The 21,761-nt window shown below is 30.6% G+C and overlaps 1 protein-coding gene across 1 annotated transcript in view; it reads right to left on the reverse strand.

Moving 5' to 3' along the window:
- Window positions 1-21,761, reverse strand: part of LOC145240384 (uncharacterized) — a 569,837-nt gene that overhangs the window by 309,599 nt on the left and 238,477 nt on the right. The window contains exons 51-58 of the mRNA XM_080103965.1: window positions 18,347-18,916; window positions 16,370-16,438; window positions 12,375-12,944; window positions 10,340-10,408; window positions 8,874-9,443; window positions 4,849-5,049; window positions 1,928-1,996; window positions 292-861 (exon numbers count right to left, since the gene is read on the reverse strand). Coding sequence (XP_079960091.1) covers window positions 292-861; window positions 1,928-1,996; window positions 4,849-5,049; window positions 8,874-9,443; window positions 10,340-10,408; window positions 12,375-12,944; window positions 16,370-16,438; window positions 18,347-18,916 — 2,688 coding nt within the window. The remainder of the gene's footprint in view (window positions 1-291; window positions 862-1,927; window positions 1,997-4,848; window positions 5,050-8,873; window positions 9,444-10,339; window positions 10,409-12,374; window positions 12,945-16,369; window positions 16,439-18,346; window positions 18,917-21,761) is intronic.

Genomic DNA, 21,761 nt, shown 5'->3' on the forward strand with positions numbered 1-21,761 from the left:
CAATAGGTTTCAAAATACAGTTCATTAAAAACAAACTGTAATTAAAAGTTGGAATTATTCGGACGTTTCATGCAGTTACAATAACAATTATTTATAAATATTGTTTGCTGAAATGTTCATTCATGTAGTATATTTCATTATCACATTTAAATTACACAAGCATATTCACAAGCACACCTGCTTACACTTCGTTATATTATATTGTTTAATATGAAAATGTAAGTGAAATTTGATTTGATTTAGCAAAGATAAAAAGCATAATCAAGTGATATTATTCATGCTCATATCTACCTGGACAAAACTGCTCAAATACTTCATCTTTCAAAACAGAAAGTTCATCGAAGCCGTTCACTATAAACATATTCTCAGAAATTGGTGCTGATACAATCTGGCCCAATTCAGTAGTGTCTTTTAATCCAATTCCAATACCATAGATGAAGATGTTGTCAGCTCTAACCTTTTCAGCTTCAGGAATTGTATCAAACGCATTTACATTTGATACACCATCCGTGATAAGAATAGCAATATTTGGTACTGAAGGTCTGTCTCCATTCTGTTGTGTAAACATTTGAGTGCGCATAACGTTGAGTCCACCAAAAGTATTTGTACTGCCATAAACATATTGGATCTTCTTTACTGCATCTATGATATCTTGTTTTGTGTTATACTCATTCAAGTTGAACTGAATTTCCACATCTGTGCTGTATAGTACAGCACCAAATCGCATATTGCCACTGTCTATGTCAGCAACGGATACAAAATCAACAATGAAATCTAACATTTTCTCAAAGTTTACTGCAGTAACACTAGTGGACGAGTCCAAAATGAAGATGATGTCAGACTGAGCATTGGTACATCCACCTAAATAATATTGACATTACCAATCACTCAAAAAGAACATTGAAAAATATACTTTGAACACAAACGCACATTTACAACCACTTGAGACATAACATGACATATATAACCACTGAACATAAGAAAACATATACAATCAGTGTTCTAAATTTCATATTGCTGTATTTTCCCTTTGCCTTGGGGAAAATTTAAGAACATTTTATACACGAATACAAATTGAGAAAACTATGGTACTATTAATATTGGAATTTTAATCATCATTTTAATAATCACATAGAATTAACACTATTTTAATTTATTATCAGAAAAAAATGAAGTGTAAATTAAATACATTGAAATCGTTTTTCATGTTATTATAAACAGAAAAACGTTGTAACATCTTAGAACAATAATCAGAGGAATAGAAAGATATTTAGATATAGAAAGAACGTAAGAAAGACACAATACATTGTCAATCACAATTGACAGAAACAAAATTGAATGTTTATTTTAAATATACGTAAATTTGTTTCGATACTATTTTAAACATATAAACGTTAGAATGTCTTAGAATTATGACAACACAAACTGAAAGGTATTTGCGAGAAGAAAGACGAGAAAAAGAGACACAAAACATTCTCAACAACAATGACAGCAAGAAAATGTACAGAACACGATTTAACATTAAACTTATAATTAGATTAGTTGAAAATAACATTTTTAATGCAATAAATTATTAACAACTAATCCGTACATTTAAGAGATTAACAGAAAATAGCAATACATTATCAATGAATGATGTAACATTTAATTATTATATTATTTATAATCAACTTTCGAATTGATTCTAAAATTACAATGCTTAACATATTAATGACAGTTATTGCTTATTATAATTATTATTAGCATAAATTATAATATGGTTTAAAATATATTTAATTATAATATTCTTTCATGGTCGGGTATAATAACAATTTTTATTATATTAATGTACTATTTTTATTGAAGTATAATTATTGTAATGATACAGAATAGTGAGTATATTTTCATTCGTATAACTGTAAAGAAAATATATATGCAATGATCTCACCTCTTTTAGGAGGGACTGCAGTGATTGGAAATCGAATCACTGGTGTCCGAGATGGTTGTATGGCACCTCCTTTATAGAAAATAAAACATATCAACATCTATATATCTGTTTATATGCACAATTATAGAAAAATTAAATGTATTAATACAAACACTACTCACTCGAAGCAAAACACATTAAGAAAGCAATAAATATGGCAATAAACATTCACTATTTATTGTTAGTATCCCTGCTGTTTAAATATTTTAAAGAAAAATTGTTTATCATTTAATACACAATATGAAAGTATGCAATATTAGCTTCATCCCACAACCAATGAAATGCTACATAATATAAAATCTGCTTGGTAGAGATCATCTATTGATGTATCTCTAGTCCTAACTTTTATTGTTTATATCATTTGAAAATCAAACATCACAATATTTTCTTTTATAAGAACTGCTTAAACTACAGTTCTCTACATTGAAATTATGTAAGACTACTTAATAAAACGTTTTTGAAATTCTCTGCTGTTACACATTGTTTTTATATATTTCCAAAATGTTTTATGCATATATGTTTGTTAGTCAATTGATTCCCTGAAATATTATGTATGGGATGAATATCAATAGCATTACAGCATCCATATTATACTCCACTTACAATGAAAAGTCTATGAAGTTTTTATCCTCTGGAAAATATTTTATATATCTTTTTTAAACCCGACACCATGCTATCTTTTCACTGTAGAGTCAGAGGCGTCTAAATTTTTTAGTGGAACTGAACAATAATCCGTTGGTTCTGCAGTTGACAAAATAGGATTCACAAAAGAACCGTTCTCATTCGAACCTGGAATCCGTCGAGTATAAAGAAAAGAGAGATATACAAATTGTAATATCGCCGAGATTAAAAGTAAATGTATATAACGACTTTTTTTTACGAGAGTGACGGAATGTAATCTTGTTGACACGATCGGACGTAATTGTGATTTTGTTAAGAAGAGAAGAATGTGACTGTTGATTACGTGGGTAATGAAAGACGAGTGAGGAAAAATTTTGACCCTTTTTATTATCTTCAAGCTATTTCGGCACCATCAGTATGATATTAAGACATTTTTACATTCAGCTCATCCCCGAATTTAGTGGCACAGTGACAGACACTCCAATAATGGAGTTGTTGGAGGACCTGGAGTTGTCATGAGCTATGCAAAATGACCAAGGTGGAATGAGTCCTGCCACTGAGATTGAAGGGTGCAGCTTGAAACATATCGGCAGCTCTTGAAAGTACAGCATAATAACATTGAGGAAATTAAACATGCCCTTTTAAAACCTATAGAATGGACCCATTTGCGACCTTCAAACAATTCACCACTTGTCACCTATGTCCGGGAGAAACTGTAGACAAGTTTCTGATAGACTTGCAACAGCTAGCATGGCTAGTGGGCAAAATGCCACCAGAATGCTGGATAAAAAGTGCCTTTATTAGTGGGCTACCATACCATGCCAGGGGACTTTTGCGGTCATCAATTAGACCGGATACCATATCATTAAAAGAACTGCTCGAAAGAGCATGCGCCATGTTGGTGGACAACAGGGATGAGGATCTTGCCGCTGCGGTGCAAACTAGACAGCCCCCATACACACACGCCAACACCTGCTTCAGATGTTGGGGCCCAAACCATCTGGCCAGAAACTGCATGCAGCTCAATAGTGGAAGCAATCAGAGAGATAGATCAACTATGCGCTATTTTTCTTGCAACAAAACAAGGCACCTAGCAAGAGAATGTCCAGGAAATGGGAACAGGGGTGAGACGTCAGCACCACTCTCTCCCCAGTCAAATTAAAATAGGCGCTCCCTGTGATGGAGATCATTGTTAATGACAAGAAGCACATGGTGCTGGTAGATTCTAGATTCTCTCAATCTCTTGTGATGGAATCATTGTGTGGCACCTAAAGTCAGTCAGTATCGGAGGTCCTAACAGTCGATGGTGAAATCCTCGACAGCAAGGGTGTCAGGACTATCACTTTGGCAATAGAAGATGCAAGCCCTATGAAAGTTGATGTCTGATCATGGATACACCATTATTGGGCTTTGATATGTTAATCAGAATAGATATAATCAAAATGTTGGGTGGAGTTCACATAACCCGATTCAGTTTTGCTAAAATGGAGCTTTGTGCCTATGCCACGATCAGAATAGAGAAACCAGATCAGTGCTGAGTTCAGTGAGCAAATCAAAGCTTGGACAGTGTCATGGAAATGGTCAAGTAATTAGCCACCCAATGGACTTACCAATAAAGTACCAGAGTATTTGATGTTCAACCAAGTTCGATAGGAGTATCATCATGAATCGGAAACGTAGTGGAGTGATGGATGGCTACTTCCCTATTCTGAGGAAGAGCTTGGTCCCCTGAAAGACCTGATTCTATTTATGGCCGTTTTCCAAGGGAATAAGTCCAAGGTGCTCCCAGTGTTGGACTTTCGTGAGCTGAATGAACACATCGAGGCCTACACGGCACATGCCAATGTCTATGCACAAAAGCTAAGAGAATGGAAGAGAAAAGGTTTCAATGTGTCATTATTTGACCTTTGAAGGGCACATCTACAAGTGCGTATGCATAAATCCCTGTGGCCATACCAGACTGTGATCTTCAAAGGAAAGAAGTACTGCCTAACGCGCATGGTTTTCGGGCTCAATGTAGCACCATCCGGCATGCGACCTATTGTTGAAGCTACACTCTCAAGGAAGAACAATATCTGGCAGGCAGCATCAACGTACATTGACAATGTGTTTATCAACGAGGATGTGGTTTCTGCAACTAAAGTGAGACAACATTTGGCTGATTTTGGATTAGCAGAATGGTGCAGGAATGCTTGGCCTATCAGTTTGGGAAAAAGCCAGTAGTCTGGTATGGGAACAAGAGAATGAGGTCCCCAGCGTACCTCGTATTCTTACCCAATGAAGTGTGTTCTCATTTTGTGGAAAGTTAGTTGGGCACTTCCCAGTGGTTAAGTGGCTCAGGGTGGCTGCAGCATTCATTAAAAGGAGAGTAGTGGATGTGACAAAAGGCTTAGATGACAAGGCGACTGACAATCCTTTAACACCGATTGAAGAGATTGTTGCAAGAGTGCACCAAGAAGACTCTGTATGAGGAAAGTGGTATGTGGATTAATGAGTGAGTTGATGCAAGCTCCTTAACAACTGGAGTATTGCTGGAGCACAATGGAGCCGCTGTGGAGAACGCAAACTGGTTGCGAAAGGAAAGAGATACGCAGCATATAAATCTGGTGGAGCTCGATGCTGTTCTAAAAGTGATGAACATGGCATTCATATGAGAAGCAACTCTGCCTGTGTGCACAAATTGATTACTGTCAACCTCACAGGGAAGGGTAGGGTGTACACTAAAGCAGCGAGTGAAATACTGAGTAGACGGCAACTTGATGTGCTCACAAGTTTGGTCAAGGAATATAAACTGTCCATAGATGCAAATGAGATCAGAAGATAACCAAGCTAATGCTCTAACGAGAATACCACAGCGATGGCTTGATCTCATCAAAAGAGCAGTTGAACCTTTGTACTGTGCAGGAGCCGTGTCACCAAGTAAGTATGACTTTGACTGGATGAATCTGTCCATCGCCAAAGTGGCCACCCTGGCATAAGATGAACGTTATACTTTGTCAAACATGTGGATCCCACGATACTCAGAGTGTTGGTTAGGGCTGTGCTTAGATATTGTGAAAAATGCCGGTCGATTGACCCACACTTTGGCAAAAAAGGGAAATTAGACGTTAGCGACACTTGGTTCTGAATGGGAATGGATGTAACCTACTACCAAGGCAAACAATATCTGTTGCTCATTGACTGTGGGCCCACGAGGTTCTCTATTTGGCATCATTTTAGACAAAAGGATGCGGCAAGTATTATCAGCCACCTAGAAGTTTTGTGTTGCAAGTATGGAGCGCAGGCAGAAATACTCCTTGACAATGATACAGTATTCTGCAGCAGGGTTTTTGAGGACTTTCTGGATAAATGAAGACTCTGACTGCACTTTCATTGTACATATATCTCCTCCAGCAATGGAGTGTGAAGCAAATTGTGGGAAAGAAACACATAGTGGAAGTAGTCTGTTGGTAAAATGTTACCCCTAACGATGATGTGTCGCCACTGATTGCCCCAGCTAACCTGATTCATTGCTACTGCATTCAACTGAAGGGGATCGATGCACTCTCTCCAGACAAGCCCAAACAGCAGCAGAATAGATGTGGGCAATCGTGTCTGGGTGAAGACTCCAAGTGGACGCTGCGTGACCCTTATATGTGCAGACGCATTACAGGAGTGAAAAGTCCATAAAATGTTCTTGTCGACCGGATGCCTGCCATGTAAGAGGCTTGCATCCCATCACAGACGAATGTAATTGTTCTTTTGTGAAGAAGAGAAGAATATGACTGTTGAGGCAAGAGAAGAAGATCAGGTAAAAGTTCTGACCCATTTTTTGTCGTCATAAAATGATATTTAATGCCCGAGTAGTGTTTAAGGAATGTTAAATTTTGGAAATAACGCCCCAAATACTCATATGTGAAAGTCGATCTCTATTAACACATTATTAGTCAATAAATGACAAAGTTCGTTAAAAAATTTTCAGCATTCTCATTAATGCGAGTATTTTTGCTAATTAAAAAAAAATTAATTGTTATTTATAACATACTAGCGAGAATCCCGGCGTTTCCCGGGTGTTTAGAGGTGTGTGTGTGTGTTGGGGCGGGGTTATGGGGTAAATAAAACCAAAAGAATAAGCGAAGTAATAACCCTGTTTAAATATTATATTAAAAAAAAAACGTTAAAACTTCTTTAAAAAAATCGTTGCCCGGGTGTTTGTAGATGTGTGTATTGGAGAGGGATGGTTAAAAAAAGCTTTGGTAGGTAGGTAGGATCAAACCCAAAGCCTTGAGGCGAAGGTGGAAAATAAAGTGTGAAAAAAACCCTGACATGTTACCCGCTCAGCCAGCAAGAAAGAGTAACTGAAACACGTTTGAATTTATTTAAGTATTAAAAACGGAATTGACAGGTGCGCGCGTTTAATGAGGTCAAATAAAAATAGCGCAGTTAACTTTTACTGCGGGACAGTTTTTTGGGGTTTGTTTTCTCAACTTTGGCTGGTTTTGTTTCCCTAAGATGTTGAGGCAGGAGGAAACCAGCTCACCATAAAAACAGGATTGAATAACAATCGTCTGATATAAGGAGTTTCCTCCGCATTGATCAAAAGCTGATTACTTTCTGGACGTTCCCGGTGTGATTGCTGGGAACAATGTCTTAGCTTCAAATTAGTTTTGCTTTTATACGAAAAAGCCAAACGAACAAAAGAGGGGCCGAAATAGCAAGAATTTTGTAAAGGTCGATGTAAATAAATCTAGATGCAACGTGCGTTTGCAAATCATACATATTATGATCTATGGGGTATGTAAACAGTTGTAAGATATAGTAAACCCCCCACCCTTCCGCCGAGAAGCCTGGCAAAAAAGCCTTTGTTGAACATACAAAAACTCACGTGCCTGTTTTGCCTTTTATATATATATATAAATAACACTTTCAAAATTTTATATATATATATATATATATATATATATATATATATATATATATATATATATATAAATAACACTTTCAAAATTTTAAACATTAGCCTTGGATTGGCCTATTAAAATGTCCAGTTAAAAACGCTTAGAATTTAATAAATGAAATATTATTCCTGATCAAGTATTAACAGTTGATGAAATAGTTAAAGACAGATAGAAAAAAATGTATTGTAAAAGACAGTTACAATCATAGCCAACATACTTATCACAGCGATGAGAATAGATTAGAATGAATAAGTAGTTGGTCATAAAAATGTAAAATAAAAATTATTAAATATATTCTTTTTCATTGTTTGCTAAAAATATCATGGAAATCATTTTAAAAATGTATTTACAATGCTTATAAGAAACCATCTAATTACAAATAAATCAATGCTAACTTAAATGTAACAACAATAGCTGTAATTGAAAATTGAAATTATCTTGTCATGCATTTTAAATAAAACATGTTTATTAAAATTAATTGATGAAATCTTCATTCGTGTAGCATATTTCATAATCACATTTAATTACACAAGCATATTCACAAGCAGGCCTGCACACTTATCAATATATATACTGTGTTAATAGCAATATAATATATTACACATAAAAACATGTAAATATTATTCAATTTGTTTTTAGCGGTAATAATAGTTATACTCGTATCTATGTGGACAAAACTGCTCAAATACTTTAAATTATCTCATAAATTCCACCATGATTCTTGAGTTGCTTATTACAATTCACACTTGAACACGCTTAGGATTTTGAAAATCAGATATTATTCCTGATAGTGTATGTACAATTGAAACAAGTAGTTGAAGAAGGATAGAGACAGAAATCGATTGTAAAAGAATATTATAAGAATAAGAAAACATTTATCATATTGAAAGAATAAATTAAAAGAGAGAGAATAAATTAAAAGAGAAAGCATAGAATCATTAAAACGTAAACAAAAATATACAAAAAATGTGTATGTATTACTAAAATAGATTAAAGAATTAAAGAAGTCATTGTTAAAATGTTTTTGTAATGTTTGGTAAATAATATCATCTTAAAAATGACGTAATGTTAGCTGTAATAAAACAGCAACAGTTCATTAAACCAAGACAGTAATTGAAAATTGTAATAATCTTTGATATTGTATGCAGTTTTAATAAACATCATTTATAAACATGGTGTGATGATATTATTCAGAAAGCGTATTTCATTATCACATTTAAATTACACAAGCATATTCACATGCACACCTGCATACACTTCATTATATTTATTACATTGTTTATTATTGTTATTACATAAATCCAATTGAATTTGCTTTAGCAAAGAAAAAGCTTCATGCTCATATCTACCTGGACAAAACTGCTCAAATACTTCATCTTTCAAAACAGAAAGTTCTTCGAAACCGTTCACCACAAACATATTCTCAGAAATTGGTGCTGATACAATCTGGCCCAATTCAGTCGTGTCTTTTAATCCAATTCCAATACCATAGATGAAGATGTTGTCAGCTCTAACCTTTTCAGCTTCAGGAATTGTATCAAACGCATTTACATTTGATACACCATCCGTGATAAGAATAGCAATATTTGGTACTGAAGGTCTGTCTCCATTCTGTTGTGTAAACATTTGAGTGCGCATAACGTTGAGTCCACCAAAAGTATTTGTACTGCCATAAACATATTGGATCTTCTTTACTGCATCTATGATATCTTGTTTTCTGTTATACTCATTCAAGTTGAACTGAATTTCCACATCTGTGCTGTATAGTACAGCACCAAATCGCATATTGCCACTGTCTATGTCAGCAACAGATACAAAATCAACAATGAAATCTAACATTTTCTCAAAGTTTGTTGCAGTAACACTAGTGGACGAGTCCAAAATGAAGATGATGTCAGACTGAGCATTGGTACATCCACCTAAATAATATTGACATAACCAATCACTCAAAAAGAACATTGAAAAATATACTTAGAACACAAACACACATTTACAACCACTTGAGACATAACATGACATATATAACCACTTAAAAACAAAACAAAACATATACAGTTGCTGTTCTAAATTTCATCTTGCTGTATTTCTCTCATTTGTTTGTGGAAAATGTTTTATAAAATTTTATACATGAATATAAACTTACGAAACTTTGGTACTATTAATATTAGAATTTTAATCATCATTTTAATAACAATATAAATTTCACACTATTTTATTCCGTTTTTTTTTTTATAGAAACAATTGAATGTTAATTTAACTATATTAACATTTTATTCCATACTATAGTAAATATATAGACGTCAGGGCATCTTAGAACAATGATAACACGAACAGAAAGGTATTGAAGAAAAGAAAGAATGAGACCAAGCCACAACGGCAGTGACAGAAAAAAAATAAACAAAAACACTATTAAACATTAATTCCAAATCTATAATTAGATTAGTTTAAAATAACATTTTCGATGTAAAACTCTAATGACAACCAATCTGTACATTTAAGAAATTAACAGAAAATATCATATATATATATTACGATGAATGGTATAATATTTAATAATTCAATTATTTGTAAGCAAATTTGAATACATCATATAATTACAATGTTAAACATAATAACTTATTACTTATAATAATTTGCATAAATAAAAATATGGTCAAAAATTTATTTTATTATAATATTAACCATTATTGGTTATAAAAACAATATTAATTATATTAAGGTATATTTTTTAAGTATAAATGATGTAATAATAATGTTTAGGTGTTAGTTTTATATTCATATAAGTGTAAAGAAAATATATATGCAATGATCTCACCTCTTTTAGGAGGAACTGCAGTGATTGGAAATCGAATCACTGGTGTCAGAGATGGTTGTATGGCACCTCCTTTATAGAAAATAAAACATATCAACATCTATATATCTGTTTATATTTGCAATTATATAAAAGTTAAATGTATCCATACAACCACATGCCCATCTACTCACTTGAAGCAAGACACACCAGGAAAAAATAAATGTGCCACTATATTCACTAGTATCTTTGATATGATAATTAGTATCTCTGCTGTTAAAATATTTTAAAGAAAATTATGCATCGTTTATTACAAAATATGAAAGTGTGAAATAGTTTCTTAAATTGCACTTTTAATTGAAAACACATAATATAAAAGCTGCTCGGCAAACATTATCTATTTATGTACGAGCATAAAGTGTCTATATTATACATCACATACATATAAGAGTCTATGAAGTTTTTAATTCTCTGAAAATGTTTTATACAATGTATCTTTTTTTAAAATGTGTCACATTTTATCTTGCCACTGTCGATTCATATGTTTCTAAATCTTGTATAAAATAATCTTCAACGCCTAAGACGTGTTTTAAATATGTTTAATTTTAGAAATTAGACCCCAAATACTCATATATGAAAATTGATCCCTATCAGCACATAATTAGTCAATAAGTGGCAAAGCTCGTTTTAAAAAAATGAAGCAATCTCTTTAATTCGAGTAATAAAAATAACTTAATTGGTGTTTATAACATATAATACTTTCAGTATTTTAACCATTAGTTATGAATTGCTTATTTCAATTTACATGTGAAATACGCTTAGAATTTAGCAAATGGAATATTTGCCCAATCAAGTATTTACAATTTAAAGGAGTAGTTAAAAATGATAGAAAAAAAAGGTATTGTAAAAGACAGTTACAATCAAAGCAAACACATTTATCACAGTGATGAGAATAGATGAGAATAAGAATGCAAATCGTCCTTAAAATCTAAGAAAATTATTAAGTATAATTTTATCTATCAACAAGTTTAAAATATCTTGGAAATCATTTTAAAAATGTATTTACAATGTTTATAAGAAATCATCTAATTACAAATAAAGTCAATGTTAACTTTAATGTAACAATAATAATTGTACTTGAAAATTGAAATTATCTTGTCATGCATTTTAAATAAAACATGTTTATTAAAATTAATTGATGAAATCTTCATTCGTGTAGCATATTTCATAATCACATTTAATTACACAAGCATATTCACAAGCAGGCCTGCACACTTATTAACATATATACTGTGTTAATAGCAATATAATATATTACACATAAAAAAATGTAAATATTAATCGATTTGTTTTTAGCGGTAATAATAGTTATACTCGTATCTATGTGGACAAAACTGCTCAAATACTTTAAATTATCTCATAAATTCCACCATGATTCTTGAGTTGCTTATTACAATTCACACTTGAACACGCTTAGGATTTTGAAAATCAGATATTATTCCTGATAGTGTATGTACAATTGAAACAAGTAGTTGAAGAAGGATAGAGACAGAAATCGATTGTAAAAGAATATTATAATAAGAAAACATTTATCATATTGAAAGAATAAATTAAAAGAGAGAGAATAAATTAAATGAGAAAGCATAGAATCATTAAAACGTAAACAAAATATACAAAAAATGTGTATGCATTAATAGATTGAGAATTAAAGAAGTCATTCTTAAAATGCTTTTACAATGATATCATCTTAAAAATGACGTAATGTTAGCTGTAATAAAACAGCAACAGTTCATTAAACCTATACAGTAATTGAAAATTGTAATTATCTCTGACATTTCATGCAGTTTAAATAAATATATAAACATTGTTTGCTGAAATCTTCATTCATGTAGCACATTTCATTATCACATTTAAATTACACTAACATATTCACAAGCACACATGCATGCACTTCATTATATATATTATATTGTTTAATATTAAAATGTAAATGAAATTTGATTTGATTTAGCAAAGTTAAAAAGCATCATCAAGTGATATTATTCATGCTCATATCTACCTGGACAAAACTGCTCAAATACTTCATCTTTCAAAACAGAAAGTTCATCGAAACCGTTCACTATAAACATATTCTCAGAAATTGGTGCTGATACAATCTGGCCCAATTCAGTAGTATCAGCTAATCCAATTCCAATACCATAGATGAAGATGTTGTCAGCTCTAACCTTTTCAGCTTCAGGAATTGTATCAAACGCATTTACATTTGATACACCATCCGTGATAAGAATAGCAATATTTGGTACTGAAGGTCTGTCTCCATTCTGTTGTGTAAACATTTGAGTGCGCATAACATTGAGTCCACCAAAAGTATTTGTACTGCCATAAACATATTGGATCTTCTTTACTGCATCTATGATATCTTGTTTTCTGTTATACTCATTCAAGTTGAACTGAATTTCCACATCTGTGCTGTATAGTACAGCACCAAATCGCATATTGCCACTGTCTATGTCAGCAACGGATACAAAATCAACAATGAAATCTAACATTTTCTCAAAGTTTACTGCAGTAACACTAGTGGACGAGTCCAAAATGAAGACGATGTCAGACTGAGCATTGGTACATCCACCTAAAGAACATCGATATAATCAATCAACCAAGAAGAACATTGAGAAATATGGCAACATATATATACCACTTGAAATGCAGAACACACATTCACAAGTACTTGGAACGCAACATAACATATACAGCCATTGAAAACAAAAGTTAACATGAACGGTCACATGTAGCTACTCTTGTATATTTTACATTTTTAGTGTAAATTAAGTATCTCCGTTGTCTTAAAAATATTTTATTTTATTAAAAACCTTATCATGGTAATATCAAAATCCTATTTTTCACTAGAAACTCATTAAAAAAAAAATAGTAATTAAATTGTTTCAGCATAGAATGTAAAATTATAAATTTTTTCTTATACCGAAAGTTGACCTCATCAGGCGAGACCATTTATTCACATCTCTGTGCCAAGAGTAAAAATCTGACATGCTGACGCCATCTCTCTCTCTTTCTCTCTCTCTCTCTCTCTCTCTCTCTCTCTCTCTATATATATATATATATATATATATATATATATATATATATAGAGAGAGAGAGAGAGAGAGAGAGAAAGAGATAGATAGTCGTATACCTGTTGCTTTTTTGTTCACAATTTGGTTAATATGTACTGAAAATACGATGATTCACGAATAGATTTTAATACTGAAAACCAATTCTTCTATACTTTTATTCTTGCATAATTTCGATATACAGGGTGACCCCCCAAAAAACAAAAGCTAAATGGAGGCCATCTAGAACATATGCCGTAGAACGGAGAAAAAAAGGCCAAAGACCCTGGTGTTTTGATGTGATGTGATGTTTTGAATATAATAAACTAGTTATGACCAAAGTTTAATTTCATTCGGACAAAACACTAAGAAACGGGCCCTAATTAGAGTTGGGGCCGTTTTTTTTGGTCACCCTGTATACAATTTATTCAAAAGTAATCATAATTCAAAACGTTATCTAATTTGCATATTAAATTAAAGAAAATCTGTTTTAACAAGTGGCTCTAAATTTCTCATAAAAAATAGTAATAGAATTGTTTTAAATATTCTATTTAGAAATATTATATAAAGTTATTTAATTTATTTTTTTATTTAGTTTACATTTAAGTTATTTTAATTATTAGTATATAACTCAAATCAGCTGCATTTAAAAAGGGAAGTAAGTTTTCATTTGACCGATAAGTTATTTCCCTTTAACCAGTGAGATTTTATTTCCCTGTTTGAATTTCATAGATGAAGATGACTTTGTTTAATGCTTCCAAAAATCCAAACTATAATCACATTTTAGAAAAATCGTAACAACTTAGGATATTTGGTGTATCTTAAATAGTATTGACTAAACCCTCCGCCTGGAAATATGTTTTTCACCTGTAATGCCGAGTATGTAAAGCTAGTATATATATATATATATATATATATATATATATATATATATATATATATATATATATATATATATAAACAAGTTTAAATGTACTTATAAAATAAACTTAAAACCAATATTTCTTTAAAAGTGCCCGATACTAGTAGTAATTAGAGCTTTATGAATATTTTTGTATAGATATTCCATTTTTTATACAATTGCAATTGTGTTTCAGTGATTATATTTTGCTTGAGCTAAAAATAATTTAATAATTTATGATTGATTACATTTTCGTAAGTATGTGTATATATGTATTATGTAACTGAATATATGCATATATATATATATATATATATATATATATATATATATATATATATATATGTAAAGTTGAACGTCTGTGTGTGTGTCTGGTCATGAATAGGCTCTTATATGGTTGACTATTATAGAAAGCTGATCACATATAATGATAGAAGATGTATCGAGACACAGGAATGGGTATGTTTGATCTGGTATAATGATGATTCATTAAAATTGTGGGGGCTGCGTACGCGCTTGGTCCACAAAGTATGGAAATAAAAAATAAAAAAAATAAAAAAAAACGTTTACAAGTGTTTTTGATATAGATATACACAATAATACTTTGATAAGTATGTTTTAACTTAAATAGGGATGATATAATAAAATTGTGGGGTGTGCGTTCACGCTTGGCCTCCATAGAATGGAAATATACACAAATTTTAATAAAGACTTTTCATATCTATCTGCGTAAGTTTTGATAATAATGTTTCAGTTTGAAGAAATATAGCATAATAAAATTATGGGGTGTTCGTTCGCGCATGACCTCCATAGAATGGAAATATGTCACAAAGTTTAACAAGGTTTTTTTAATATAGATCCACAGAATATTGTGATAAGTGTTTCGGTGTGAACAGGTATGGTATAATAAATTATGAGGTTTATCTATTTTATTTTTACTTTCATCATATTTTGCATTGGTTTTGATACCCCCAAATTCAAAGCTATCTCTTTACAACCCTTTCTTTTCATAACCTATCATACTTTCATAAATCAGAGTCCATTTTCTGTAGGCTGTTTTTGAACCCAGTCAACGACGGGTACTTTTGCTAGTATATATATATATATATATATATATATATATATATATATATATATATATACTATATAAAACAGAGAAGATAAATTACATTTTTTACATAAGTTTTGTGTTATTTTTATTTTTTCAACAAATGTTTATCGATACCATTTTTGTGACTCAAAAAAGAGTTCATGAAGGGAAAAAAACAGTTTTTTAACAACATTGTTTAATTATTTCTATTTGTATCTGAAAATTCATTTGAGCATATCTGACCTTAATTCGTCTTATTTGTGATATGTCACACCTATCTATAAAAGAACAGATATTGACAAATCAATGATCATATTAATTTCAGAATATAAGTCAGTGTGAAAATAATACACACTATTTTAAACTATTTTCAGCTAAAAAACTGAATGTAAATATGTTGAGATATTTATTCATATTATTGTAAAATAAAATAGATGGTAGAACATCTTAAAACTATGACAACACAAACGAAAAGATATTACCTGAATGCAATTAAGACAAAAAGGGACATAACAAAGACACAAAACATTCTTAATTACGATACAGCAACAAAATTGAACAGAAAACCATAAAAAATTGGCATTGATACATATAAAAAGTGTAAATAGCATTGGCATGAAAAAGAGATTGTTGCATTTAAGAGATGAACAGAGGACAAAATATTCATTTACTACAATGAATTATAGAATCTTTTTTTATTTTTATAATTACACGTTTTGCAGAGTTACCAATTATGCATATATTAATGGAAGTTATTTAATTTTAATATTAATCATTATTCAAGATATCAAACGTAGTGTTCTAAATAACCAATTATGATAATTATAATCATGTACTTTTTTTTGGTGACATATAATTATTGACGTATCTGCTTATATATTCTTATATAATTATTGACGTATCTGCTTATATATTCATTTGTAGATATGTAAAGAAGATATATGCAATGATCTCACCTCTTCTGGGAGGGACTGCAGTGATTGGAAATCGAATCACTGGTGTCCGAGATGGTTGTATGGCACCTCCTTTATAGAAAAAAACAAGTAAACACCTTTATGTCTGTTTATATGTACAAGTATATAAAAGTGAAATGTCTGCGCATAAACACATGCACATCTACTCGCTTGTAGTAGAGAATAATATAAAAGACGAATATACATATATATGTTCAAGTGTCATTACTATGATAGGTATTAGCTCCTGTATATAAACTTTTCAAATTGAAAACTACTTAACATTTTATTTACAACTTTAAAACATGTAATAATTTAGCAAATTATCTATTATATTAAATGCTAACAGCATATAGTTTGCTCAACAAAGAGTATTAAAAATTTCCACTGATTTATATTCTATCCCTGAGTTTATTGTAAACATCTTTTGTCAACTAAATCCAATAGTCATATTTTAAAGAAGATTGCTGGTTAACACCGAAATTGCTTGTCTTTAAAACATGTAAAAGCTATTCAACACACACACACACACACACACACACACGCACACACACACACACACACACACACACACACACACACACACACACACACACACACACACGCACGCGCGCGCACACATAATGGTAGAAAAGTTTCTATTTAATCCGCAAATACTTATAAAAATATCAATAATGTTTTCTGTAGATATATTTTCAATACCTTTAACTGTTTTAAACATTATTTTTTAGAATCAAACTCTTTGAATATGGCTTTTTCGATGGTTGGATTGAGGTGTATATTAAATGGCCAAAGATAGTTATTCATTGTGCACAACGTGTGATACATACTAGCAAAATGCTGAAACGTATTTTTAATTCCCTAAAGATATTTACGCATATGCATTTTTTCAAAGCTGTATGTCCAGAATATCATTGTGGGATTGTGGTTAAAATCAGTGATTCTTAAGTGTCTATATCAACTAAAATTTACCAACAAAAAAAGTCTATGAAATTTATCTATCTTATAATATTTTATACATATTAGTTTGTTTTTTAAACTTTACCCTATCATAAGGTGTAGGGACCGTGACGATTATGATGGGTCTAATTTGTGTATGAAATCATCTTCAATGTCCAAGAAGTCTTTGAGGGGGATTAAGTTTTGGACACCGCTTCCTAAATAATCATATATTTTAAATCAAACCATAATTTACGTATTATTAGTGAGTAAGTTAAAAGGGTCATTTGAATTAAAATTCAGTATTCTCGTTCTTTCAGATATTTTTACGGGTTTAGAAATAATCATTACATAATTACATAATAAAATGTTTTCGAAATTCTCACCATGAGTTTAAATTACTTATCATAATTTTCATTTCAATCAACTTGACCAGTGATTTCATCATTATAAATAATAGTATTTCTTATTAATAACATGATTTTTAATTAAATGCTTTGCAAACCATATTTGAAAATGGTGTATTATCAATAAGAGAGTGTTTATAGATAAGAGAAATAGATAAACATAGAATTAAAGGGTGAATTATTTTTAAAGAAAAGAAAACATACATTTATCACATGAGAATAAAAAAGAATAAAAACAAGTAAACAATATCAAAATGTATAATGTTCAAGAACATATAATTGTGCACATAAATATGCTGAAAAATGTGAGAAACCATTTTAAATGCCTTTTCAGCAACATTAATATTATGAATAAAGACAAAGTTGACTACAGTTGAATATGAATAATGTGTTTCACCCAAGTATTATGACATGCAGTTTGAATCAATAAAATTTATAAACATTGTTTGATGAAATCTTAATTCATGTATCATATTTCATAATCACATTTAAATCACACAAACATATTCACAAGCACACCTGTATATTTTCAATGCATATTATATATGAGTTATTATGAAATGTAAATATAATTCAATTTGTTTTTAGCAAAGAAAACGCATCATAAAGAAATATTATTCATGCTCATATCTACCTGGACAAAACTGCTCAAATACTTTATCTTTCAAAACAGAAAGTTCATCGAAGGCCTTGATCACAAACATATTCTCAGAAATTGGTGCTGATACAATCTGGCCCAATTCAGTAGTATCAGCTAATCCAATTCCAATACCATAGATGAGGATGTTGTCAGCTCTAACTTTTTCAGCTTCAGGAATTGTATCAAACGCATTTACATTTGATACACCATCCGTGATAAGAATAGCAATATTTGGTACTGAAGGTCTGTCTCCATTCTGTTGTGTAAACATTTGAGTGCGCATAACATTGAGTCCACCAAAAGTATTGGTACTGCCATAAACATATTGGATCTTCTTTACTGCATCTATGATATCTTGTTTTCTGTTATACTCATTCAAGTTGAACTGAATTTCCACATCTGTGCTGTATAGTACAGCACCAAATCGCATATTGCCACTGTCTATGTCAGCAACGGATACAAAATCAACAATGAAATCTAACATTTTCTCAAAGTTTGCAGCAGTAACACTAGTGGACGAGTCCAAAATGAAGACGATGTCAGACTGAGCATTGGTACATCCACCTAAAGAATATTGACATAACCAATCACTCAAGGAGAACATTGAGAAATATAACAACTTACAAAACCTTTTAGAACACAAAAAACACATTTAAAATTACTTAAAACACAACACAACATATAAAACTACTTAACACAGAAGATAACATAATAAACCAGAGTTCTAATTTCATCTTACAGCCATTCTTATGAATGCGAAAATTTTTAGAACATTTTACACGGGTACAAACATTGATAAAACAATGGTTCTATAATTATTGGAAGATAAGTATTTTACTATGGATTACAAACATTTTTACATTATTTGAAACTGTTTTCAGCAAAAAAAACGTTGAATGCAAGTCTTCAATTCATATTTTTCAATATTGTTAATTAATGTACGGTACTACAACTTAGTACCATGACAACACAAACAGAAAATTATTATCTGAAGGCGATTAAGACAATACGAACACAATCACAGCAAAGACACAAGACTTCCTTAATAAGCAAACGACAACAAATATGAACAGAACACTATTACAAAGAGACATTCTTACTTATAATCCGATGGGTTGAAAATAACATTTGCATGACAGCAAATTATGAATAACAGATCTGTACATTAAATTGATTAGCAGAAATTAAACATTACTTTTATAATATAAGCTACAATCTTTACTTATGATATCGTTTATAGGCAACTTCGAATCAATCCTAAAGAAACAATAGTAAACATATCATTGCTAGTAATTACTTATAGAGTAATTAAAAAACATGCAACAAAGACATAAGACGTTCTCAATGACTAGACGGCAACAAATTGAACGGAACAAATATGTACATTAAACAGATGAACAGATAGTAACTTATTAATTTTCAATAAAAAATAGAATCTTGAATTATGGTATTGTTTATAACTAACTTTAAATAAATACTAAAAACAATCCTTCACATATTAATTATAGTTATTGCTTATCATAATATAATAAAATGTTTGGTCAAAATGTATTAGATTATATATCAAATATCACCTTTGTTTGTTTAAAGGGAAATTACTTTCATTGCATAAACGGCGTTAGTTTCTAGTAAAATTGTGTAAAATACTCACATATAAAAGTAAACTTTTGAAATATGATTAGTGAATATCTGACAAGGATGGTTTAAATCAAAATTTACTTTGCTCATTGATACATATTTTTACAAATAAAAAATAATTTAATTACTGTATATAATATGAAATATTTCCCAAATTACCATCAAGAATCATCTATTGCTTGCCACTTTTTCAATCATTTGAAACGGATATGCAATTAATCGTAATAATTTGGAACAAAAAACACATTTAAAACCACTTAAAATACAACACACAGTATAAAACTTCTTTTCAAACAAGATATTATATTAAACCATAGTTTTAATTTCATCTTGCTGCATTTTTGATTAATCCGCAAAATTTTAGAATATTTTACTCGTGAACAAACATTGATAAAACAATGATTCTATTAATATTGGAAGATAAGATATTGCAATATTAATTACAAACATTTTAACACTATATTAATATGTTTTCAGCAAAAAAGCACTGCCGTATGTATGTTTTTAATGTAATGATATTTTTCAATATTTTTAATAAATGGACGGTAGTACATCTTATAACCATGACAACACAAACAAAAAATAAAGTGATTAGGACGATAAGACCACAGCAACAGAAAAGGCACAAGACTTCCTTAATAAGCAGACGACAACAAATATGAACAGAACACTATTACAAATAGGCATTCTTACTTATAATCAGATAAGTTGAAAATACATTTGCATTACAAAATATTATGGATAACAGATCTGTACATTTAATTGATGAGCAGAAATTAACACATTAATTTTATAATATAAGATATAATATTTATATGTGATATCGTTTGTAGGCAACGTCGAATCCATCCTAAAGAAACAATCGTTAACATATTACTGATGATGTTTACTTATTATAGCGTAATTAAAAAAAAACACGCACTACAAAGACGCAAGACATTCTCAATGACCAGATGGCAACAAATTGAACAGAACAAATATGCACATTCAAGAGACGAACAGATAGTAACTTATTAATTTTTAATAAAAGATAGAATCTTGAATTATGGTATTGTTTATAACTAACTTTAAAGAAATACAAAAAAACAATCCTTCACATATTAATTATAGTTATTGCTTATCATAATATAATCAAAAAGTTGGTTCAAAATGCATTTGATTATATATAATATGTTTCATACATTTGTATGACAATCTTTATTATATAAATGCTTTTTTGTTGAAGTGTGATTATTATAATAATGATAGATAATAGTGTCTACATTTTCATTCATATAAATGTAAATAAAATATATACAATGACCTCACCTCTTCTGGGAGGGACCGCAGTGATCGGAAATCGAATCACTGGTGTCCGAGATGGTTGTATGGCACCTCCTTTATAGAAAATAGAACAATGAAACATATGTGTGTTTATAGGCACAATTATAAAATTATAAAAGTTAAATGTATTCATACAAGCACATGTTCATACACTCACTTGAAAAAAGATATATTAGAAAAATATAAATACTTCTCTACATTCATTAGTGTCTTTCTTATCATAATTATTATATGTTGTATATAAAGTATTTTGAAGGAAAAATATTTACAATTTTTTATTCAATCTCAAAGTGCATAATAATCTGGTGAAATTCAACCATCGGTTAAAGGTCACATAACATAAAAACTACTCAATAGAAATGCCCATTGATTAATATTTTCAAAGTTTAGAATTGACACATTTTTAAATCAAACATCATCTTAGTTTCTTTAATGGGAGATTACTGCG

The sequence above is a fragment of the Euprymna scolopes genome, chromosome 19, assembly GCF_053919585.1.
Source record: "Euprymna scolopes isolate OS-2025 chromosome 19, ASM5391958v1, whole genome shotgun sequence".
Taxonomy (NCBI): Eukaryota; Metazoa; Mollusca; class Cephalopoda; order Sepiida; family Sepiolidae; genus Euprymna; species Euprymna scolopes.